The 20672-nt window shown below is 37.0% G+C and overlaps 5 protein-coding genes and 1 pseudogene across 7 annotated transcripts; 4 read left to right on the top strand and 2 right to left on the bottom strand.

Annotated features, from left to right (window-relative positions):
- Positions 1–218: 218 nt before the first annotated feature.
- Positions 219–1459, top strand: LOC134824828 (uncharacterized). Its single transcript, XM_063836804.1, has 3 exons — positions 219–282; positions 609–1058; positions 1257–1459. The coding sequence occupies exons 1-3, from the start codon at positions 219–221 to the stop codon at positions 1457–1459; spliced, it is 717 nt and encodes a 238-aa protein (XP_063692874.1).
- A 4943-nt stretch (positions 1460–6402) lies between these two features.
- Positions 6403–8738, bottom strand: LOC134824827 (uncharacterized). The gene is made up of 2 exons (XM_063836803.1): positions 8291–8738; positions 6403–7805 (listed from the first exon to the last, which is right to left on the bottom strand). Exons 1-2 carry the CDS (start codon positions 8736–8738, stop codon positions 6403–6405), a joined length of 1851 nt encoding a protein of 616 aa, XP_063692873.1.
- A 1901-nt stretch (positions 8739–10639) lies between these two features.
- Positions 10640–15517, top strand: LOC134825239 (uncharacterized). 3 transcript variants are annotated; one of them, XM_063837389.1, is made up of 10 exons: positions 10640–10725; positions 11064–11227; positions 12149–12658; positions 12760–12822; positions 13024–13177; positions 13456–13566; positions 14024–14148; positions 14424–14513; positions 14885–15032; positions 15221–15517. In XM_063837389.1, the coding sequence occupies exons 3-10, from the start codon at positions 12620–12622 to the stop codon at positions 15307–15309; spliced, it is 819 nt and encodes a 272-aa protein (XP_063693459.1). In that variant the 5' UTR covers positions 10640–10725; positions 11064–11227; positions 12149–12619; the 3' UTR covers positions 15310–15517. The 3 variants fall into 3 exon arrangements, with proteins under 3 accessions (XP_063693459.1, XP_063693458.1, XP_063693460.1); XM_063837388.1 differs by lacking the exon at positions 10640–10725 and having other exon boundaries at positions 10918–11227; XM_063837390.1 differs by lacking the exons at positions 10640–10725; positions 11064–11227 and having other exon boundaries at positions 12138–12658.
- On the bottom strand, positions 15505–18248 carry LOC134824826 (uncharacterized). Its single transcript, XM_063836802.1, has 5 exons — positions 18090–18248; positions 16724–16866; positions 16196–16423; positions 15816–15949; positions 15505–15514 (listed from the first exon to the last, which is right to left on the bottom strand). The coding sequence occupies exons 1-5, from the start codon at positions 18124–18126 to the stop codon at positions 15505–15507; spliced, it is 552 nt and encodes a 183-aa protein (XP_063692872.1). The 5' UTR covers positions 18127–18248.
- On the top strand, positions 16928–18051 carry LOC134825396 (probable serine/threonine-protein kinase clkA; the record flags this gene model as incomplete). The annotated part of the gene is made up of 2 exons (XM_063837574.1): positions 16928–16953; positions 17097–18051. Coding segments are annotated over exons 1-2 (981 nt in total), but the record flags the coding sequence as incomplete, so codon positions are not given.
- A 1037-nt stretch (positions 18249–19285) lies between the features above and the next one.
- LOC134825604 (5S ribosomal RNA) lies at positions 19286–19404 on the top strand (annotated as a pseudogene).
- The last annotated feature ends 1268 nt before the right edge of the window (positions 19405–20672 follow it).

Here is a 20672-nt window from a genome sequence, read left to right as displayed (position 1 = left end):
ATAAATCGTCAATTTTTACCATGCATGTGAATATGGTGCACTTTTTCTCCAGTCACGCTTTTCACTTAAAAGAATTAATGGTACATGGCAGGGAAAATTGATCGTGTGTGGTTTAACCGCGGCGAAATGCTTGTTAGTGTTGTAATTAGTTAAAAACTAATTATTATGGCTTATTTTGGACTTCTATTGTTAGGCATCAAGTACGGTGTGATATAACAATGCGGATAATCTTGCTGCTATCCCTTCTGATTATTGAGAATGCTGCTGAGGATCTAGATGAAGGTAGGATCACCATTCACAATGGTTTTGTTTACACATCTTTATATTTTTGCAGTCAGATAATATTTGTGAAATGATATTTTAATCAAATGAAATGTCAAAACGTGTACGTAAGATGAACTATCGTACGTAAGATGAACTATCGACCCAATATTATATAATATATTCATAACACAACAATCGTAAAGTAATTGCTTTAGTTGATAATATTTTACTCATGATACTACAATCATAAGTAAAATATTATCAACAAAGCAATTACTTTATTTTTATCTACCAACTGATGTACTGTAATCTACTTTAAGATAATAACGTTGTAATAACAACAGGCTGGGTAGCAGTACAACATGATGAATATATAGACTTCAATCTGGAGCAGTATTCTCTTGAAATAAAGACTGATAGCACGCTAGGGAGTGAAGATATAGCGTGGGTGATGTTCTACACTTCACAGGAAGACCTTGCAGGAGGACTCTTACTCTACTTCACCTCTACTCCTAAGTACCATATCATGTATTGCAGCTCGGACCGCACTAACTTCCTTACTGACCTACCTACTGCAAGAGACAAGGTATACGTATGGAGGGTAACGTTAACTAGAACCTCAGGTATCAGACTAGTGGTACACTGTAACGAGGTGGAGGTGATCAACACCCTGATGTCAGACTCAACGTGTAGTGACAGTGACTGGAGCATTTACTTGAGCAGGAGCAGGAGCATTGCAAAGATAAAGTTCCATTACTCTGAAACTGCCTCTGATTTCTACAGACCTCTAACAGGTAACTTGGTAGTTGAAGATCTAAAATCTAAGATACGAAGATAAATGTAGATTCAGATTGTAATACGTCCATAATAGTTTAATGTGCCTGTGAACTGCATAGAAATTCTTATTGGTAGTTAGTATCTAGCACTGTATAAAACATTATGTGAACTGTCAAACTTTTTTAAACAAATTACTAACGGCAATATTTGTACAGTGATATGTACTGGACTGAAGGCTGAGTGGACAAGTACGATTAAGACAGCAGCCAATTTTCCAGTAGACCCAGGCACCGTCGTGGAAGTGACTTGTTCTGACCCAGAAGCTCTCAACAAAGGGAGCAATGAAGTGACTTGCACGATAGGGACAGAGTTCACCTTCTCAAAAGAGCCTTGTTGCTTCAACCTAGGTAAATCATAATAATAATATTCGTTATGTACATACAAATCTCCATCAGTTTAATCTCCATTATAATTGAAAGGTATCATTGAAAGGTATAATTGAAGGGTATCATTACATCGTGAATTCACTTACTTAAAAGAACCTAGTTGTTCAGGTATAATAATAATAATATTAATTATTTGCTAAGTCATTTAATATGCATTTTGTGTTTGTTTCTCCCGTTTTTCTTCCCTTGCATTGCAAGCCCTGTCTCTTGTAAAAACAACCACTTTTGTAAATACACACACTCTCTACGCCTTTATCCTCTGGTCCCTAGGGTCAACTGACTCCGGGCCAGAGGAAAATTACCGATTGCCAAGGTTTGATGCCTAGGCAGTCGAGACCTATTATTGAGACCAGATATAATATTAATTATATTTAAACATTTCACGTGTCAGGAACAGTGCGTCACATCCCACCATAATCAACATCGGCTATACATTACTATACATTACTACATCCCACCATAATCAACATCAGCTATACATTACTATACATTACTACATCCCACCATAATCAAAATCAGCTATACATTACTATACATAACTACATCCCATCATAATCAACATCAGCTATACAATACTATACATTACTACATCCCACCATAATCAACATCAGCTATACATTACTATACATTACTACATCCCACCATAATCAACATCAGCTATACATTACTATACATAACTACATCCCACCATAATCAACATCAGCTATACATTACTACATCCCACCATAATCAACATCAGCTATACATTACTATACATAACTACATCTAACCATAATCAACATCAGATATACAATACTACATTCCACCATAATCAACATCAGCTATACATTACTATACATAACTACATCCCACCATAATCAACATCAGCTATACATTACTATACATAACTACATCCCACCATAATCAACATCAGCTATACATTACTATACATAACTACATCCCACCATAATCAACATCAGATATACAATACTACATTCCACCATAATAAACATCAGCTATACATTACTACATCCCACCATAATCAACATCAGCTATACATTACTTTACATTACTACATCCCACCATAATCAACATCAGCTATACATTACTATACATAACTACATCCCACCATAATCAACATCAGATATACAATACTATACATTACTACATCCCACCATAATCAACATCAGCTATACATTACTATACATTACTACATCCCACCATAATCAACATCAGCTATACATTACTATACATAACTACATCCCACCATAATCAACATCAGCTATACATTACTACATCCCACCATAATCAACATCAGCTATACATTACTACATCCCACCATAATCAACATCAGCTATACATTACTACATCCCACCATAATCAACATCAGCTATACATTACTATACATTACTACATCCCACCATAATCAACATCAGCTATACATTACTATACATAACTACATCCCACCATAATCAACATCAGCTATACAATACTATACATTACTACATCCCACCATAATCAACATCAGCTATACATTACTATACATAACTACATCCCACCATAATCAACATCAGCTATACATTACTACATCCCACCATAATCAACATCAGATATACATTACTATACATAACTACATCCCACCATAATCAACATCAGATATACAATACTACATTCCACCATAATCAACATCAGCTATACATTACTACATCCCACCATAATCAACATTAGCTATACATTACTATACATAACTACATCCCACCATAATCAACATCAGCTATACATTACTATACATAACTACATCCCACCATAATCAACATCAGATATACAATACTACATTCCACCATAATCAACATCAGCTATACATTACTACATCCCACCATAATCAACATCAGCTATACATTACTATACATTACTACATCCCACCATAATCAACATCAGCTATACATTACTATACATAACTACATCCCACCATAATCAACATCAGATATACAATACTATACATTACTACATCCCACCATAATCAACATCAGCTATACATTACTATACATTACTACATCCCACCATAATCAACATCAGCTATACATTACTATACATAACTACATCCCACCATAATCAACATCAGCTATACATTACTACATCCCACCATAATCAACATCAGCTATACATTACTACATCCCACCATAATCAACATCAGCTATACATTACTACATCCCACCATAATCAACATCAGCTATACATTACTATACATTACTACATCCCACCATAATCAACATCAACTATACATTACTATACATAACTACATCCCACCATAATCAACATCAGCTATACAATACTATACATTACTACATCCCACCATAATCAACATCAGCTATACATTACTACATCCCACCATAATCAACATCAGCTATACATTACTACATCCCACCATAATCAACATCAGCTATACATTACTATACATAACTACATCCCACCATAATCAACATCAGATATACAATACTACATTCCACCATAATCAACATCAGCTATACATTACTATACATAACTACATCCCACCATAATCAACATCAGCTATACATTACTATACATAACTACATCCCACCATAATCAACATCAGCTCTACATTACTATACATAACTACATCCCACCATAATCAACATCAGATATACAATACTACATTCCACCATAATCAACATCAGCTATACATTACTACATCCCACCATAATCAACATCAGCTATACATTACTATACATTACTACATCCCACCATAATCAACATCAGCTATACATTACTATACATAACTACATCCCACCATAATCAACATCAGATATACAATACTACATTCCACCATAATCAACATCAGCTATACATTACTACATCCCACCATAATCAACATCAGCTATACATTACTATACATTACTACATCCCACCATAATCAACATCAGCTATACATTACTATACATAACTACATCCCACCATAATCAACATCAGATATACAATACTATACATTACTTCATCCCACCATAATCAACATCAGCTATACATTACTATACATAACTACATCCCACCATAATCAACGTCAGCTATACATTACTTTACATTACTACATCCCACCATAATCAACATCAGCTATACATTACTTTACATTACTACATCCCACCATAATCAACATCAGCTATACATTACTATATATATATTAAATATACAGGGTGGGCCAAAAGTCAGTACCCATACGTTAGCCTTTATAGCTCAGTCACTGACTGCCCAATTGAAATAATTCTTTCTGGTATGACTTAATACCACCACTGGTTCGAGGAATTTGTCAACTCGAAAAATATTCGTGTTCATTTTTTTCAAATGAAGGTTCACTTTCGCATTTATTTGATAATTTGGATAGTCGGATCGAGCTAAATTTTACTGAATTGTGTTTGGCCATTTGAATTACGTTTGTCCTGAAAAAATTAGAGTTATAGCTTCTCAGATGACCGAGATACGAAGCATAACGAGTTTATTCATTACATGTGATCAGGTGATTGGCTTACCTAATCACGTGATAAGGTGACCCCCGTTAACCACCCCCTTAAACATTATGGGAATTGTTAAGGCTGCCCAATTAAGGTGTCGTGTCACGGTGTCACATAATCACCCAATCAATTTTGCTAACGAGATACAAAAAATGCTTGATATCTTCGTCATTTCTAATCCATTTCACATATTTTTTCAGATAAGATGCAAAATTTAATAATCTACCGTCTCAGAAAAAAATTAGGAGTCCAACATGTTCAGAAAGAACAATATAGGTGTTTTAATATTGAATGGGCGTGGTCTAAAATATTCGAATTTTCAAATTTTGGCGACGGAATCCTCGAACAAGTAGGTACAGTATGCCATCTGCAAAGCAGCAACTCTCAAATATAAAACACGGCGGATGTATAAGACCCAACGTATGGGTACTGACTTTTGGCCCACCCTGGGCCAAATATATATAATATATATATATATTTGTACATATATATATATAACCATAATTCATAAAACTCTAAGTTCTCTTGTTCATGTTCATGTGTCGCTTTAGATGGGTTGAACTGAATCTTTGGATTTTGAGTTATTTTTGACTATAAAGCGATGAATAAATTTCTAGTTACTATTATTATAAAGGGTCTCAATAAGAGGTCTCGACTGCCTAGGCGTCAGACCTTGGCAGTCGGTAGTTTTCCTCTGGCCCGGGATCAGCTGACCCTAGGGACCAGAGGATAAAGGTGTAGAAACTATATGTATCTACAAAACTTTCAAGGTTGTTTTTACAAGAGACAGGGCTTGCTGCGCAAGGGAAGAAAAGCGGGAGAAACACTCACAAATTATACAAATAAATATTATAAAACATAGCAAAAAGAAATTCAAACAATCCTACACTACAACAAATGTTTATTACATACTACAATGTGATACATGATAATTATATGCTGTATAGACAAGAAACAGGGCTTGCAGGGCAAGAGATGGATCAAAGGGACTAGTCACAGAGTGTAATATACAGTGATTCAGCAAGAACCCATTGCTGAATCTGGCACACAAAATACCACAATCAATACAAAAATATACAATATTATATCAAACAATATGTTTATACAAGAATCAGGGCTTGCAGAGCAAGAGAAGAAAAATAAGAGAAAACTACCATCAACTGCATATACCGTAGTCCATCAGATAGGTAATCATTACTAATACACAAATCAGCAGGGCTAACAACAATATAAAATCCATAATAAATACTCAATCTACCCAATATACGAGTTAAAAATTGTATAAACAAGAGACAGGGCTTGCATAGCAAGGGAAGAAAAATAAGAGGACCAGGTAAAAAGTGTTTATTAGAGTACCCAGTGAAAATTAAACTTTAAAAAAAGAGTATTTACAGTGTATTATACACTCAAATATATTATATGTCTAAGACCATCCTGAGAATCCTGGCTGATCCAAGCAGAGCTGTCTTCTGGAGATTAGAGATGCTCAGATTGCAGTGGACTGCGTCGAGGTGTTTACGAAAGTTTATGGTGATAGTTCCTAATGCGCCTATCACCACAGGGACGATTGTGACCTTTCGTAAATTCCAGTTCTTCTTAATTTTTCTTTTCAGGTCTTGATATTTCAGAATCTTTTCTTGTTCTCTATCCAAGATCCGGGTATCTCCTGGGACTGCAACGTCAATGATGGTTGCTGCGTTGGTTACCTTGTCTACCAGGAGGAGATCCGGTCTACAGTGTTCGATAACGTGGTCCGACTGGACATGGAAGTCCCACAATATCTTGACTTGTCCGTTCTCCAGCACCTTCTCTGCCCGGTGTTCGTACCACCTTTTACTGCGTGGGAAGCCGTATTCCTTGCACAGACTCCAGTGCAATGCGGCAGCTACTTTGTCATGCCGACACTTATATTCTGTCTGTGAAAGTTTTGGGCACCCATTCAGTATGTGGTCTATTGTCTCGTAATGATTTCTGCAGAGTCTGCAGAGGGGAGAAGAGCCAGGTGTTTTGTCAATCCTGTGCTTCACGTAATTAGTCCTAAGTGCTTGGTCTTGGGCTGCTATCAACAATCCTTCTGTCTCCTTCTTCAAATCTTGTTGGGTGAGCCAGTTCCAAGAGGTTAACGGGTCTGCTGTACCCATCATCTGCCTTGGGAACTGTCCGTGCATCACTTTAGCAGTCCATTTCTCCTTGCGGATTTCCTCGCGTTGTGTTCGGTCAATATCTTTCTCTATCTCTTCACCCAAGAGTATCTTGTCTTTGACAAAGTAGTCCTTCAGAGCAATCAGTTCTGGGTCTCTACTTCTCACCACATAAGTAGTGAGTGCATTCTCCTCTCTCTTAACGACTTCCTCTATACTATGTAGCCCACGGCCACCCAGTTGACGGCTGACGTATAACCGATCAACATCTCCTTGGGGGTGGTGAGCTCCATGTATCCTCATCAGTTTCCGGGTCTTGACATCTAAGGCTTTGGTCTCCCCAGCATTCCATGAGAGAATTCCAGCTCCATATCTTATCACAGGTACAGCCCAGGTGTTAATCGCTTGTATACTATTCCTGCCATGAAGCTGGGATTTCAAAACCTTTTTAACTCTTCTGATATACTCTTTTGTAACCAGTGCTTTCATCTCTTTGTGTAGTATATCATTAGCTTCTAGTATTCCGAGATACTTATAGCCGTCGTCCTCCAACTCATGGATCTGTTCACCTGTGGGTAGGGAGATGCCTTCAAAAACGGCTCTTGCTCCCTTCTTCACCTTCACCACGGCACATTTCTCTAGCCCAAATTCCATTTTTATGTCACTGCTGAACTCTGCTGTGGTATTAACCAGTGTGTGCATTTCGTCTTCACTCTCGGCATACTTTTTTTTTATTTGAAAATTCAATTAATTATTATATATACAAATCAAGTGTTACATTTCAGCCATGCAAAATTACAATGACATATTTTAATATTCTAATTGAAAAATGGTGCTGCAATATAAGTTGCTTAATGTTTGGCCGGATGACAACTAACTAAAAGAGAAAAATAAACTTGATTACATAATAATTAATTCGGCTGAACCAACACATAGCAAAAGCCACATTAACGTTGGGGCCGTCGAAAATACAACTTGAGGTCGTCCATATATAGCCTATGCGACACTTTCGGTTGACCTCCTCTCTCCAGAAAGTATCCTATGTCATGCTTATTCAAAAGAATGGACAGGGGTATAAGACTAATGATGAAGTGGATAGGTGAGACTGAGTCTCCTTGGAATAGACCTCTATTAATTTTAATTCTCCCAAGGGAAACTTTACCAAGCATCAGGTTAACATACGATTGTTTGAAGGAGGCTTCAAACAGGTCTATGATGCATGAAGAGATGCCACACATGGTCAAACAAGATAGAATCCAGGAGTGTGGGACGCTATCATACGCCTTCTTGTAGTCTATAAACGTCATGTTCAGGTTCCGCTTCCTTCGTTTACAGTTCTTCAGGATGAGTTTGTCTATCATTAACTGTTCTTTACATCCTCTACTCTTCTTCTTGCACCCTTTCTGCTCAGGGGGGAGGAGCTTTTGCTGGTCTAAATGGTGGTAAATGGAATCTGAGATTAGACCAGTGAACAGTTTCCACATAGCTGATAAGCAAGTAATCGGTCTGAAATTGCCTGGGATGGGTCCTTTCGAGTGGTCCTTGATGAGCAGGTACGTGCGTCCCAATGTCATCCAGTCTGGGATATCAGCGTTGGTTAGGCAATTCATAAGTTGATCTGCAATCCTATTATTATTATTATTATTATTTACTAGAGCTCAATCCAAACACATGCACACGGAAAAGTGTTGTTGGGTTTAACACGATGGCATAATATAGTTTTTGAAACAATGGGGAAAAGGGGAAAGAATAGAAAATCAGGTAGTACGGTTAATTTGGGTCCTACTTAACTATTAATTGATTAACTTAGATATCAATTAAAAGTGAACAAGGTAACGAGAAAAATACGTACCTGCTCAGTATCTCTGATATATATTATTATTATTATTTACCTTTTTGAATACTTACCTTGCACGTTTCAAGGATAATTTGGAACAAAATTTATAACATATAATAATAAAGTCTTGTCGTCATCTTCTTACAGCGTTCGATGTCTGTGTGAAGGTAAAATGGTGACATCCTCTGGATCAGGCAGATAAGAGGTCGAGTGTTATCGGGATTACTTCTGTAGTAGAACCTTAGTACTGCTGTACAACTACTACAATATTTTTAACACTTCAATTCAGGTATAGAACTTGACGATGAAGGTCTGAACCTCCTTAACATCCCAGATTGAACAAGATGGGTTGCATTTAAACGAATATGGCCATATCCGAATTCATCGAAATTAACCTAATTTAATTTATACATTAATTGGTTTTTGGGTACAATGTTTTCGTTTGAATGCACATGAAGCGTATCTAGCAGCATAGTGTAATGCACATGAAGCGTATCTAGCAGCATAGTGTAATGCACATGAAGCGTATCTAGCAGCAGTGTAATGCACATGAAGCGTATCTAGCAGCAGTGTAATGCACATGAAGCATATCTAGCAGCATAGTGTAATGCACACGAAGCGTATCTAGCAGCCTAGTGTAATGCACATGAAGCGTATCTAGCAGCAGTGTAATGCACATGAAGCATATCTAGCAGCATAGTGTAATGCACACGAAGCGTATCTAGCAGCCTAGTGTAATGCACATGAAGCGTATCTAGCAGCAGTGCAATGCACATGAAGCATATCTAGCAGCCTAGTGTAATGCACATGAAGCGTATCTAGCAGCAGTGTAATGCACATGAAGCGTTTCTAGCAGCATAGTGTAATGCACATGAAGCGTATCTAGCAGCATAGTGTAATGCACATGAAGCGTATCTAGCAGCAGTGCAATGCACATGAAGCGTTTCTAGCAGCATAGTGTAATGCACATGAAGCGTATCTAGCAGCATAGTGTAATGCACATGAAGCGTATCTAGCAGCAGTGTAATGCACATGAAGCGTTTCTAGCAGCATAGTGTAATGCACATGAAGCGTATCTAGCAGCATAGTGTAATGCACATGAAGCGTATCTAGCAGCATAGTGTAATGCACATGAAGCGTTTCTAGCAGCATAGTGTAATGCACATGAAGCGTATCTAGCAGCATAGTGTAATGCACATGAAGCATATCTAGCAGCCTAGTGTAATGCACATGAAGCGTATCTAGCAGCAGTGTAATGCACATGAAGCGTTTCTAGCAGCATAGTGTAAATATATTTTCAGATTTTAAGAGGACCTGATCACAAGCTGAAGAATATACTGAACTGTAACTTTATAATGTTTTCTAAACAACGATTAACTACCGTTAGATGTCTTTGTGATGTAAGTTACAGTCAACACTTAAAGTTACTACTCGTCTTGACAAAAAACACACGTCTTTTTGTGTTTCACACAAATAATTTGTCATGTCACGTCTTGTAGTTGACTTATTGGATTATTTGCTGGTTTAAAATGTTGCTTGCTATTACTTAGCTCCCTCACTAAGTCCCCAAATCAACTAAATGATACAACAAAGTTTCCGAAAATTTAGGATAGAATTAGAAAGTACAAGCGAGTAAGAACCGCCACGGATGAGCAGATGACAAGACTGATTTTGAAAACAGCTAACATTTTAGTGTCAGTCCTCTGTTTGCAGGTCACCTGTGTTGTAGCCATATCTCACTGTAACCCCACTATTAACGGGTAAGTTACCTGCAATATTTGGTATTTCCTCCTTGTTTCTGTTTGCTACAGTGAAACCCAGATTTACAGCGGGAAAGGAAACATTCATGGTAAATCGTGGTTTATTATCATAAGAATTCAGCATTTAGTTCTAACCTATGTCACCACTAATTATCTATCTTATTTATTGAGTTATTGTAGAGTAAAAACCAGAATGTAACAATTACAGACTCTAGGATGACAACTCTCGTCCACAATTATAATCTGCTGTTCGCTGGCTTCAATATTATGTCTTTAATCTTAACGTTTGCATTAGTTTACTAATTGTCGAGGATATTTCTACCTTGATAACAACTCAGTGTGAAAGGAGCATGCAGGCTGAAACTCACCAACTTCACGATGGCGGGTGCACACAGCGCGGGTTCAGGCGCGTACGGACACCTGGAATATATCCCCGGACTACGCGCGCCGGACTGTAGAACTCGGAACCAGGATAGGAGCTTTACAAAGATGCTGCAGTCAGGTTTGTGGGGTCATAATGTTGTCAGGTGAGCTTTGTGGGGTCATAATGTTATCAGGTGAGCTTTGTGGGGTCATAATGTTGTCAGGTGAGCTTTGTGGGGTCATAATGTTGTCAGGTGAGCTTTGTGGGGTCATAATGTTGTCAGGTGAGCTTTGTGGGGTCATAATGTTATCAGGTGAGCTTTGTGTGGTCATAATGTGATTTTGAAAGATAGGAAAATTTCTAATCTAGGTCCAGATTCTGACAAGATTGGGGGGAGGGGGGCCAACCATATTAAAGTATATTAAAATGTAGGATTTTTCCCGATTTTGACCCGGGGATATACTTTAATATACCTACAATATACCTACAATATACCTACAATATACTTTAATATATCCCTATCTCCTTGGAGGCCTACATCAAAAATTGTTGCCCAAAATAAGCTTGAAATGCAATTCTTAATCGATTCCAAAAAGTTCTTGAAAAAATATTGAAAACTGATGGAGTTATTTCAATTTTAATGAAGTCATTTTGGCTAGTATTCCGAACCGAGATATTACGTGCAATTTTCCCAATTTTGTTCATGGAGGTCTTTTTACTTAGTATCCACTATATTCAACAAACACTGAGTTATATCTTTCACATAGAGTTAGTCTCATTAAAAAATAGTGAAATTTTATCGAATTTGGGCAAAAGCGAATTTGGGCAAAAGCGTATGCCCAAATATGGGCATATTTTTTTAAGCTCATAGCTCAGCCAATTTTTGACCAATCTGTATGGAAATTTATGTACTAGTCCTAAAACAGGCCTATCTTGCGAATCTGATTGAAAAATATAGTTCATCATGTAAATCTTAACGAAGAATATAAATCTTCTAATTGTAGGTATATTAAAGTATATCAAAATATACTTTAATATACCTACAAGATTTTTGTTCAGGAGTCAGGTACTTCGAGCTGAAGGTGCGACACCATCACCGCGTCAGAATACAGGCAACTACAATTATTGAGGAATTTGAGGTACATACCTTGCTACTTCATTGAACTAGATCATGGTGTTTTGTCGAACTAGATAGTTTAGTGTAATTAACCATGTCCATGAATTATGATCATTGATAAAATACTGCCTGTTTAATGTTTATCTGTTCATCATTCCGTCCATGTGCTCAAAAAATGGTCCAGATTGTATCTTCATATTTTAAAAGCCACAAGAATTTATCTTTTCTCTAGACAATAATAATGTGGCATTACAAGGTACCCATACTTATGATTTTGTATTACGATTTGGGTCTCAAATCAAATGTACCCTTGGTGACCTGATGACTTAACCCTAAACTTGCAGATTCCAATTTCCCTTAAGAAGGAGAGGAGTAAAACAACAAAGAGAGACTTACCACTACGCACTGAAGACATGGGAGGTGAGGAGGGAAATGCGGAGAAACAAAAACGGGTAAGAAAGAACGGGTTGCCCTTGATCATACTTGCAAAAGAACACGTCTTGTTGAACATTACTGCTACCATGTTATAAAAGTGTAATCACTTCTCTCCCAGAAAGTTAAGAAGAGACAAGTACTAAGCACTTCCGAGGATGACTTGATACACACTGGTAACAATGTTAGTAAGGAATAGAGGTTCATAATAAGATGTAGCAATATAAGACAAGTTTTGACATCTGTACGTTAATTTATTGCCTCGTAGCCTAATATAGGTACGCCATACTTGAAGAAAGTGTCCACATTGCATCGTTTATATTGTATTCATTTACTCGCCACTGCCTTTTCCTTTTTTATGCCAACATTGACGTTTTTTCCCAAGGACATACTAAGTTTCGTCGACCAAGCAGACTCAAAACGGATAAAAAGGATGAAAAGAGACGCCTCCATTGCCAGTGAGACACTGTACCTGTACCACAACGGCGCCTACAGTAAACCACTCTCCCGTGCTCTCACAGAGATTGACTCCTGGCTAGGTTAGTTAAAATCCAATTCCCTAAGTCACCGGGTAAACCACACCAAGTATTTCCTAAAGTCACCGGGTAAACCACACCAAGTAATTCCTTAAGTCACCGGGTAAACCACACCAAGTATTTCCCAAAGTCACCGGTTCAACCACACCAAGTATTTCCCAAAGTCACCGGGTAAACCACACCAAGTATTTTCCAAAGTCACCGGTTCAACCACACCAAGTATTTCGTGTGTTTTTAGATTAAATATTGAAATTAAAAACTAAAATTAGCTAACACACCAGGTTCGCACAGAAATGAAGTGGTAGTCATCAGACTGAGCAACACGGATGATAATAACCACGATATTTCCTACCAAGTGTCATCAAGGGAGATACAGGCTTTCAAACACACCGGTATCTTATCTTTATATTCTGAGTAATTGTGTCTGTATTTGTAATTTATATGTGTGTGTGTGTGTGTGTGTGTGTGTGTGTGTGTGTGTGTGTGTGTGTGTGTGTGTGTGTGTGTGTGTGTGTGTGTGTGTGTGTGTGTGTGTGTGTGGTGTGTGTGTGTGTGTGTGTGTGGTGTGTGTGTGTGTGTGTGTGTGTGTGTGTGTGTGTGTGTGTGTGGTGTGTGTGTGTGTGTGTGTGTGTGTGTGTGTGTGTGTGTGTGTGTGTGTGTGTGTGTGTGAGTTTTTTTGAGTTTCATATTATTATGTACCTTTCTTATTAACCCCCTATATTCAGAAAACGGGAGCAAACGGTTCAAATTGTTATAATTTGACCCTATAGCATATAAGTTAACATTTCAAAATACTAGAATAATAATATAAGAAATAACAATACTCAAAATAACAATCCCTCGCTCCAGGTTTGAACATAAACCGGAATCCCGCACTGGGACAGGCTGTACAGGCGAACAAGAGAGTTTTGCTCTTCCTGGAACAGAAGAAACAGATAGGATATAACGATGATAGAGTTCACCGCATTGTCAAGGTACAAAATATACTTAACTACCGTATTCGATATAACAACACTTTTTATTATCACTATAGTTAATTATAGAGTATATATTATTAGTATAGTACATCATATATTAGTAGTCATAATATTAGTATATCATAATATATTATTAGTATTGACATTTGACACTCACATGATGTATAATGCGGATTATATTATAGACATATAATATATAATAATTATAAGTACATAATATGCTTTATATATTATAATACGCATGTTAACACTGATATTATATTATTTACCAGCTGGACACCACCATTAAAGTACACGGGGACTGCGCAGAAACTACCACTTTGTACGCGAGAGAACGCATGGAGAAATACAACCACCATATCGTTAGTATTATTGTGTATTACTATTATGTATCTTTGTATTATGTATCTTTGTATTATGTATCTTTGTATTATGTATCTTTGTATTATGTATCTTTGTACGATTTAAACGTTAGAAACCCTTATTTTGGTGAGTGCATGTGGGTTGGATAAAACTGTCACCTCAATAAAGCACTAACAGTTAGCCGAAACTTAAAAACTCAAATCTGTGATTTGAGTATCATGAACAAATCTAAGTACATAGCTATATGAAACTTATGAACCCTGTTAATAATATCGTGTGTAATTAATAATTTAATTAATTAATAGTTAAATTAATTATTAATTTAATAATTTAATTAATTTAAAAACATTTACATTCCTTTCTTTATCAGATTCAGGTGGACTGGTACCACAGGTTGGGTGACACGTGTAACCTGTATCTAGCAAGACTGTGTAACTCACGTGAGATATCACGACTACAGGAGGTGAATAGTGCGCAGCTCAGGGACTACCACCATCCTATCAACGTCATACTCATGGGTACTTTATACACGCAGTTACATTAACATGTTACTGCCTTCAAAATCAAATAAGCAAAATAAACGTAGATTAATTGCGAATACAAATCGTTAGGTGAGAGACGAACTTTATCTTTAAAGCCAATTAGACGCGTGTTAGTTCTTAGTAGCGTTCCATTTCACAGACTAATGTTTTTACTGTAACCTCAGACTTCGTGGAAGTAGGAGACAAAGGAAACCAGCTGAATGACGAGGTACTCGAGATAAACAAGAAAAACGTACAGCTCTGTAAGGCTTGATAGTATTTTAGTATTTAGTTTGCACTATTAGTTTGAGTTTCGTAGCCAATTTCACGCGAGGATTGTGGAGGTTGAATTGTTAGGATATGGACTCTTTAATTTTAAGTTTCTCTCTGATCTTAGTATGAACGATATATTTTCAAGTATATGATAGCAGTCCTAACTTTTATCATGATATTTTCTGGGATGACTAGATTAAACACTGCTAGGATTAAGTTTATCTTAATAGTGGTGTTCTTAAACTTCAATTTTTTTTATTATTATCATAGGGTTACGATATTTTAATATCTTGCTGTAAAATTAGAATTGTATTCCATCAGCAGTGAAATCAATTGTTTGAATTTTAACTTCCTATGTAACGAAATTCAAAAATCATATTTTATATTATGACTCATTTCCCAACTTTAATTGTGAAACTATAACACCCCATGGACGCGAGCAGGTATTCAGGATCCTGAATACTTAAACACTCCAGGGAGTGTTTCAGTAGAGAATTACTTTCTAACCTGATGTCAAGGGGCTGTATTCCAGCCTGCAACCCAAACTGCACCATCTTAGTCTTACATTCTCTTTCTCTTTCTCCGTCCGAACTGATGTCCGTTCCGCTCTCTATACGAGACGACTCCATTGGAAAATGTGCCTGAGAATAAAGGGATTAGATTAAATTTCAGCAACCTTTTAAAGTTTAAAAGTAATTAGAGTAGATACAATATAAGAAAGGTTTCAGCTTCTCAAAAAGAGATTGTCATTGTATTTATCACAATATCATGATGTGAAGTAAATCACGATAAGTTTGGTACGCTGCACAACATAATAATTCAACTAGATCATAATATTATAAAAAATAAGAAAGATCTCCTAAACTGTGAAAATAAACAAAATGCACCTTGACAATGAGACCATCTGGTGAGGTATCACTGCTAGCGGGAGAATCAAGATTACTGCCAACAGGAGAGGGTAAACTACTAGCTGGAGAAAAGAGGGTATCAGGCGAATCTAAAGCTGGTGACAACATTGGTCCTTCTCTTTTCCTCCCTGGTGAGAGTCCACCAGTCATTATTCCTCGTTCCATCCCTCCGTCTGTTCGGCTTCTTTTAGGACATTTAGGGTGACGCTGAGAGGGTTCGTTTATAAATGTGCTCGATAAATGTAAATAGCCTAGAATACTCTTAAAAGTAAAGCTTGTATAGAACTTATATTGTACGTGGATCATAAAATTGAAGTAAGAATGAAAATTTGCATGAGATGAAATCTCAAGATAGAATAGAAACTGGCGATGTATCTTAAAGGAAGATTCAATAGAATCTAGGAGTAAATTACTGTGCTAATTTACAGCAAAAACTTAACGATTACGAACTTTAACATTTACGAGTACGAACTTCAACATAAGTAATATTTGCGGATAAATGAATACCTTGATATAAGAGAGAGATTTAGGGATGGGTGAAATGAAGGGGGAAGCAGCGAACTGAGAGTTTTTAAACAGTGGGTTCTTGTCCGGAGTGAGTCGTCTCTTGCCAGTAGCAGGAGTTTTAGCTTCTGATGCGTCCATATCCTCTGAGATATGGGGAGGGGTCAGTCTACAGTGTGTGATACTAATCTGATACGACCAGTTTATATGCGGGAATATTACAGCCAGCAATTGTCACTCACTCAAACAGTAAAAACAGTAGAAACAGTAGAAACAGTAGAAACAGTAGAAACAGTAGAAACAGTAGAAACAGTAGAAACAGTACAAACAGTACAAACGGTATAAACGGTATAAACAGTACAAACGGTATAAACAGTACAAACGGTACAAACAGTAGAAACAGTAGAAACAGTAGAAACAGTAGAAACAGTACAAACAGTACAAACAGTATAAACAGTAGAAACAGTACAAACAGTAGAAACAGTACAAACAGTATAAACGGTAGAAACAGTAGAAACAGTAGAAACAGTAGAAACAGTAGAAACGGTATAAACAGTAGAAACAGTAGAAACAGTAGAAACAGTAGAAACAGTAGAAACAGTACAAACGGTATAAACAGTAGAAACAGTAGAAACAGTAGAAACAGTAGAAACAGTACAAACGGTATAAACAGTAGAAACAGTAGAAACAGTAGAAACAGTAGAAACAGTAGAAACAGTAGAAACAGTACAAACGGTATAAACAGTAGAAACAGTAGAAACAGTAGAAACAGTAGAAACAGTAGAAACAGTAGAAACAGTATAAACAGTAGAAACAGTAGAAACAGTAGAAACAGTAGAAACAGTAGAAACAGTACAAACAGTACAAACGGTATAAACAGTAGAAACAGTAGAAACAGTAGCAACAGTAGAAACAGTAGAAACAGTAGAAACAGTACAAACAGTATAAACAGTAGAAACAGTAGAAACAGTACAAACGGTATAAACAGTAGAAACAGTAGAAACAGTAGAAACAGTAGAAACAATAGAAACAGTATAAACAGTAGAAACAGTAGAAACAGTAGAAACAGTACAAACAGTACAAACAGTACAAACGGTATAAACAGTAGAAACAGTAGAAACAGTACAAACGGTATAAACAGTAGAAACAGTAGAAACAGTACAAAAGGTATAAACAGTAGAAACAGTAGAAACAGTAGAAACAGTAGAAACAGTAGAAACAGTAGAAACAGTAGAAACAGTAGAAACAATAGAAACAGTATAAACAGTAGAAACAGTAGAAACAGTAGAAACAGTAGAAACAGTAGAAACAGTACAAACGGTATAAACAGTAGAAACAGTAGAAACAGTAGAAACAGTAGAAACAGTACCTATATGGAGAGAGTAGCTGTTGCCGGGGGTGGACATGAGAAGATGAGGTAGTCTCCTACCCGGAGTGTTGAACCCAGCCAGGTTACCATGGTGACCAAGTGCAGGGGTACTGTGCAGACCTGCTCCACTGTTTAGTCGGGCTGGGGTCCGGAAATTGGAGAATGCTGAGATTAAACACTTGGTTTTATTTATAAATATCTATAATAAATGTACTAATAGATAATAATATGTTAAATCATGCTGGCTAGCAGTACTCTGATGTATTATAGAATAATGAGAAAGTGGATCTCATTAAAGTCCGTCTATCCTACACAACTGTCATCTGCAACATGTCTAGGTGTAGTTGGTCAAAAGGTTATCCTATATCTAATATCATATCTACAAGATAGCACGAATACACACGGTTTGACTACTCTTGCTTTCCCCTGAAAAATTGAGCATTAAAAGGAGCACCATCGCTTGAATACCGTGAATTTTAAAAGCTGCCTCTTCCACACAAGCTAAGAAGACAAACTGTACACATACCAAGAAGTATTGGAGTAGCGGGTGACTTGGAAACACAAGGGGACGGGGCGATAATTCTATTCTTGAAGTACGAATCCACAGTCTGCTGATGCTTATCATCGTTATCATACTCTTTCCTGGATAATAAAGATATCAATATTGTAATTATCTATTGGATCATATCGTACAGAAAATGTAACGACATTTCCAAAATCCAATGTGATAGTCTTGGTGCGCGCGCTCATCTCGTTAACATTCCAAAATAACTAATAATCTTACACGGCTGTTCTAGCGTGGATTTTAATCCGATAGGATTTCGCTATTCCTAGTTGGACGACGTTCACTGTCCTAGGGTGATCCGATCGCATTTCAGATCGCCGTCCGATCGCTCCTGAGAGCTAGGCGCTCGGATTTTATTTTTGAGAGGCGATAGGATTAAAAAAACCGAGAGCCTAGCTCTAGGATTTTTTTGTTTCCGAGAGGTGTGCTCTCGGATCTATGTTTCCGAGAGGTGTGCTCTCGGATTTATCATTTCCGGGAGATAAAATGCGTGTTGCGCGTTTCCGAACTCAAATAAAATTCCATCGAGATAGAAAACATGAAAAAAAATTTAAAATATTAACTTTTAGTATGTTTTCATTCTTCCGTAAAATTAATGAGAAAATATAGAGAAGCAAAATTCATCATCATTGAATACGGCTATACTCGGTTGAATACACCCCATCTCGTTCGATCGGGGAAGTTAAGCAACTGCAGGCCGGGTTAGTACTTGGATGAGTGACCGCCTGGGAATTCCCGGTGCCGTATCCTTTTGTTATATTTCCGAAGAATAGTTTTGCTGAACAGAAGAAATTGTGAATGGCTTTTTCCGAATTGCAGTGGTTATTAAGAATAGCATTTTATCCTTAGCAATATAGTCTATGTTCAAACGCAAGGAAATGTTTCCAAATGTCAGAATAACATGGCTTAGAATAGCTACAAAGTTTTGTCTGAAAGGGCTTTGTTGTTTCATTCTAAGATCTATCTGAAACATTCTTATCTGCTCAAAATTGATTAGAATATATTCTTAAGTTAACTTGAAGAGTACTACAAGGTATCCTGAAGTTAACTTGAAGGGTACTGGGTACTACAAGGTATCCTAGAGTTAACTTAAAAAGTACTACAAGGTTATATCCTGAAGTTAACTTGAAGAGAACTATAAGGTATCCTGAAGTTAACTTGAAGAGTACTGCATGGTATCCTGGAGTTAACTCAAAAAGTACTACAAGGTAACCTGAAGTTAACTTGAAGAGTACTACAAGGTATTCTGAAGTTAACTTGAAGGGTACTATAAGGTATCCTGAAGTTAACTTGAAGGGTACTACAAGGTATCCTGAAGTTGACTTGAAGGGTACTGGGTACTACAAGGTATCCTAGAGTTAACTTAAAAAGTACTACAAGGTTATATCCTGAAGTTAACTTGAAGAGAACTACAAGGTATCCTGAAGTTAACTTGAAGAGTACTACATGGTATCCTGGAGTTAACTCAAAAAGTACTACAAGGTAACCTGAAGTTAACTTGAAGAGTACTACAAGGTATTCTGAAGTTAACTTGAAGGGTACTATAAGGTATCCTGAAGTTAACTTGAAGGGTACTACAAGGTATCCTGAAGTTGACTTGAAGAGTACTACATGGTATCCTGGAGTTAACTCAAAAAGTACTACAAGGTAACCTGAAGTTAACTTGAAGAGTACTACAAGGTATTCTGAAGTTAACTTGAAGGGTACTATAAGGTATCCTGAAGTTAACTTGAAGAGTACTACAAGGTATCCTGAAGTTAACTTGAATAGTACTTCAAGTTATCCTGAAGTTGACTTGAAGAGTACTACAAGTTATCCTAGAGTTAACTCAAAAAGTACTTCAAGGTTATATCCTGAAGTTAACTTGAAGAGTACTAGGTATCCTGAACTTAACTTGAAGAGTACAACAAGGTATCCTGGAGTTAACTCAAAAAGTACTACAAGGCAGTGGTCGACCGGGATCGAAATTTAGTCCCGGCCGGGACCGGGACCAAAATGAAAACCCGGCCGGGACCGGG

Source organism: Bolinopsis microptera, chromosome 13, assembly GCF_026151205.1.
Source record: "Bolinopsis microptera isolate Bmic1 chromosome 13, MBARI_Bmic_1.0, whole genome shotgun sequence".
Classification (NCBI taxonomy): domain Eukaryota; kingdom Metazoa; phylum Ctenophora; class Tentaculata; order Lobata; family Bolinopsidae; genus Bolinopsis; species Bolinopsis microptera.
This window is presented reverse-complemented; position numbering and strand designations above follow the sequence as displayed.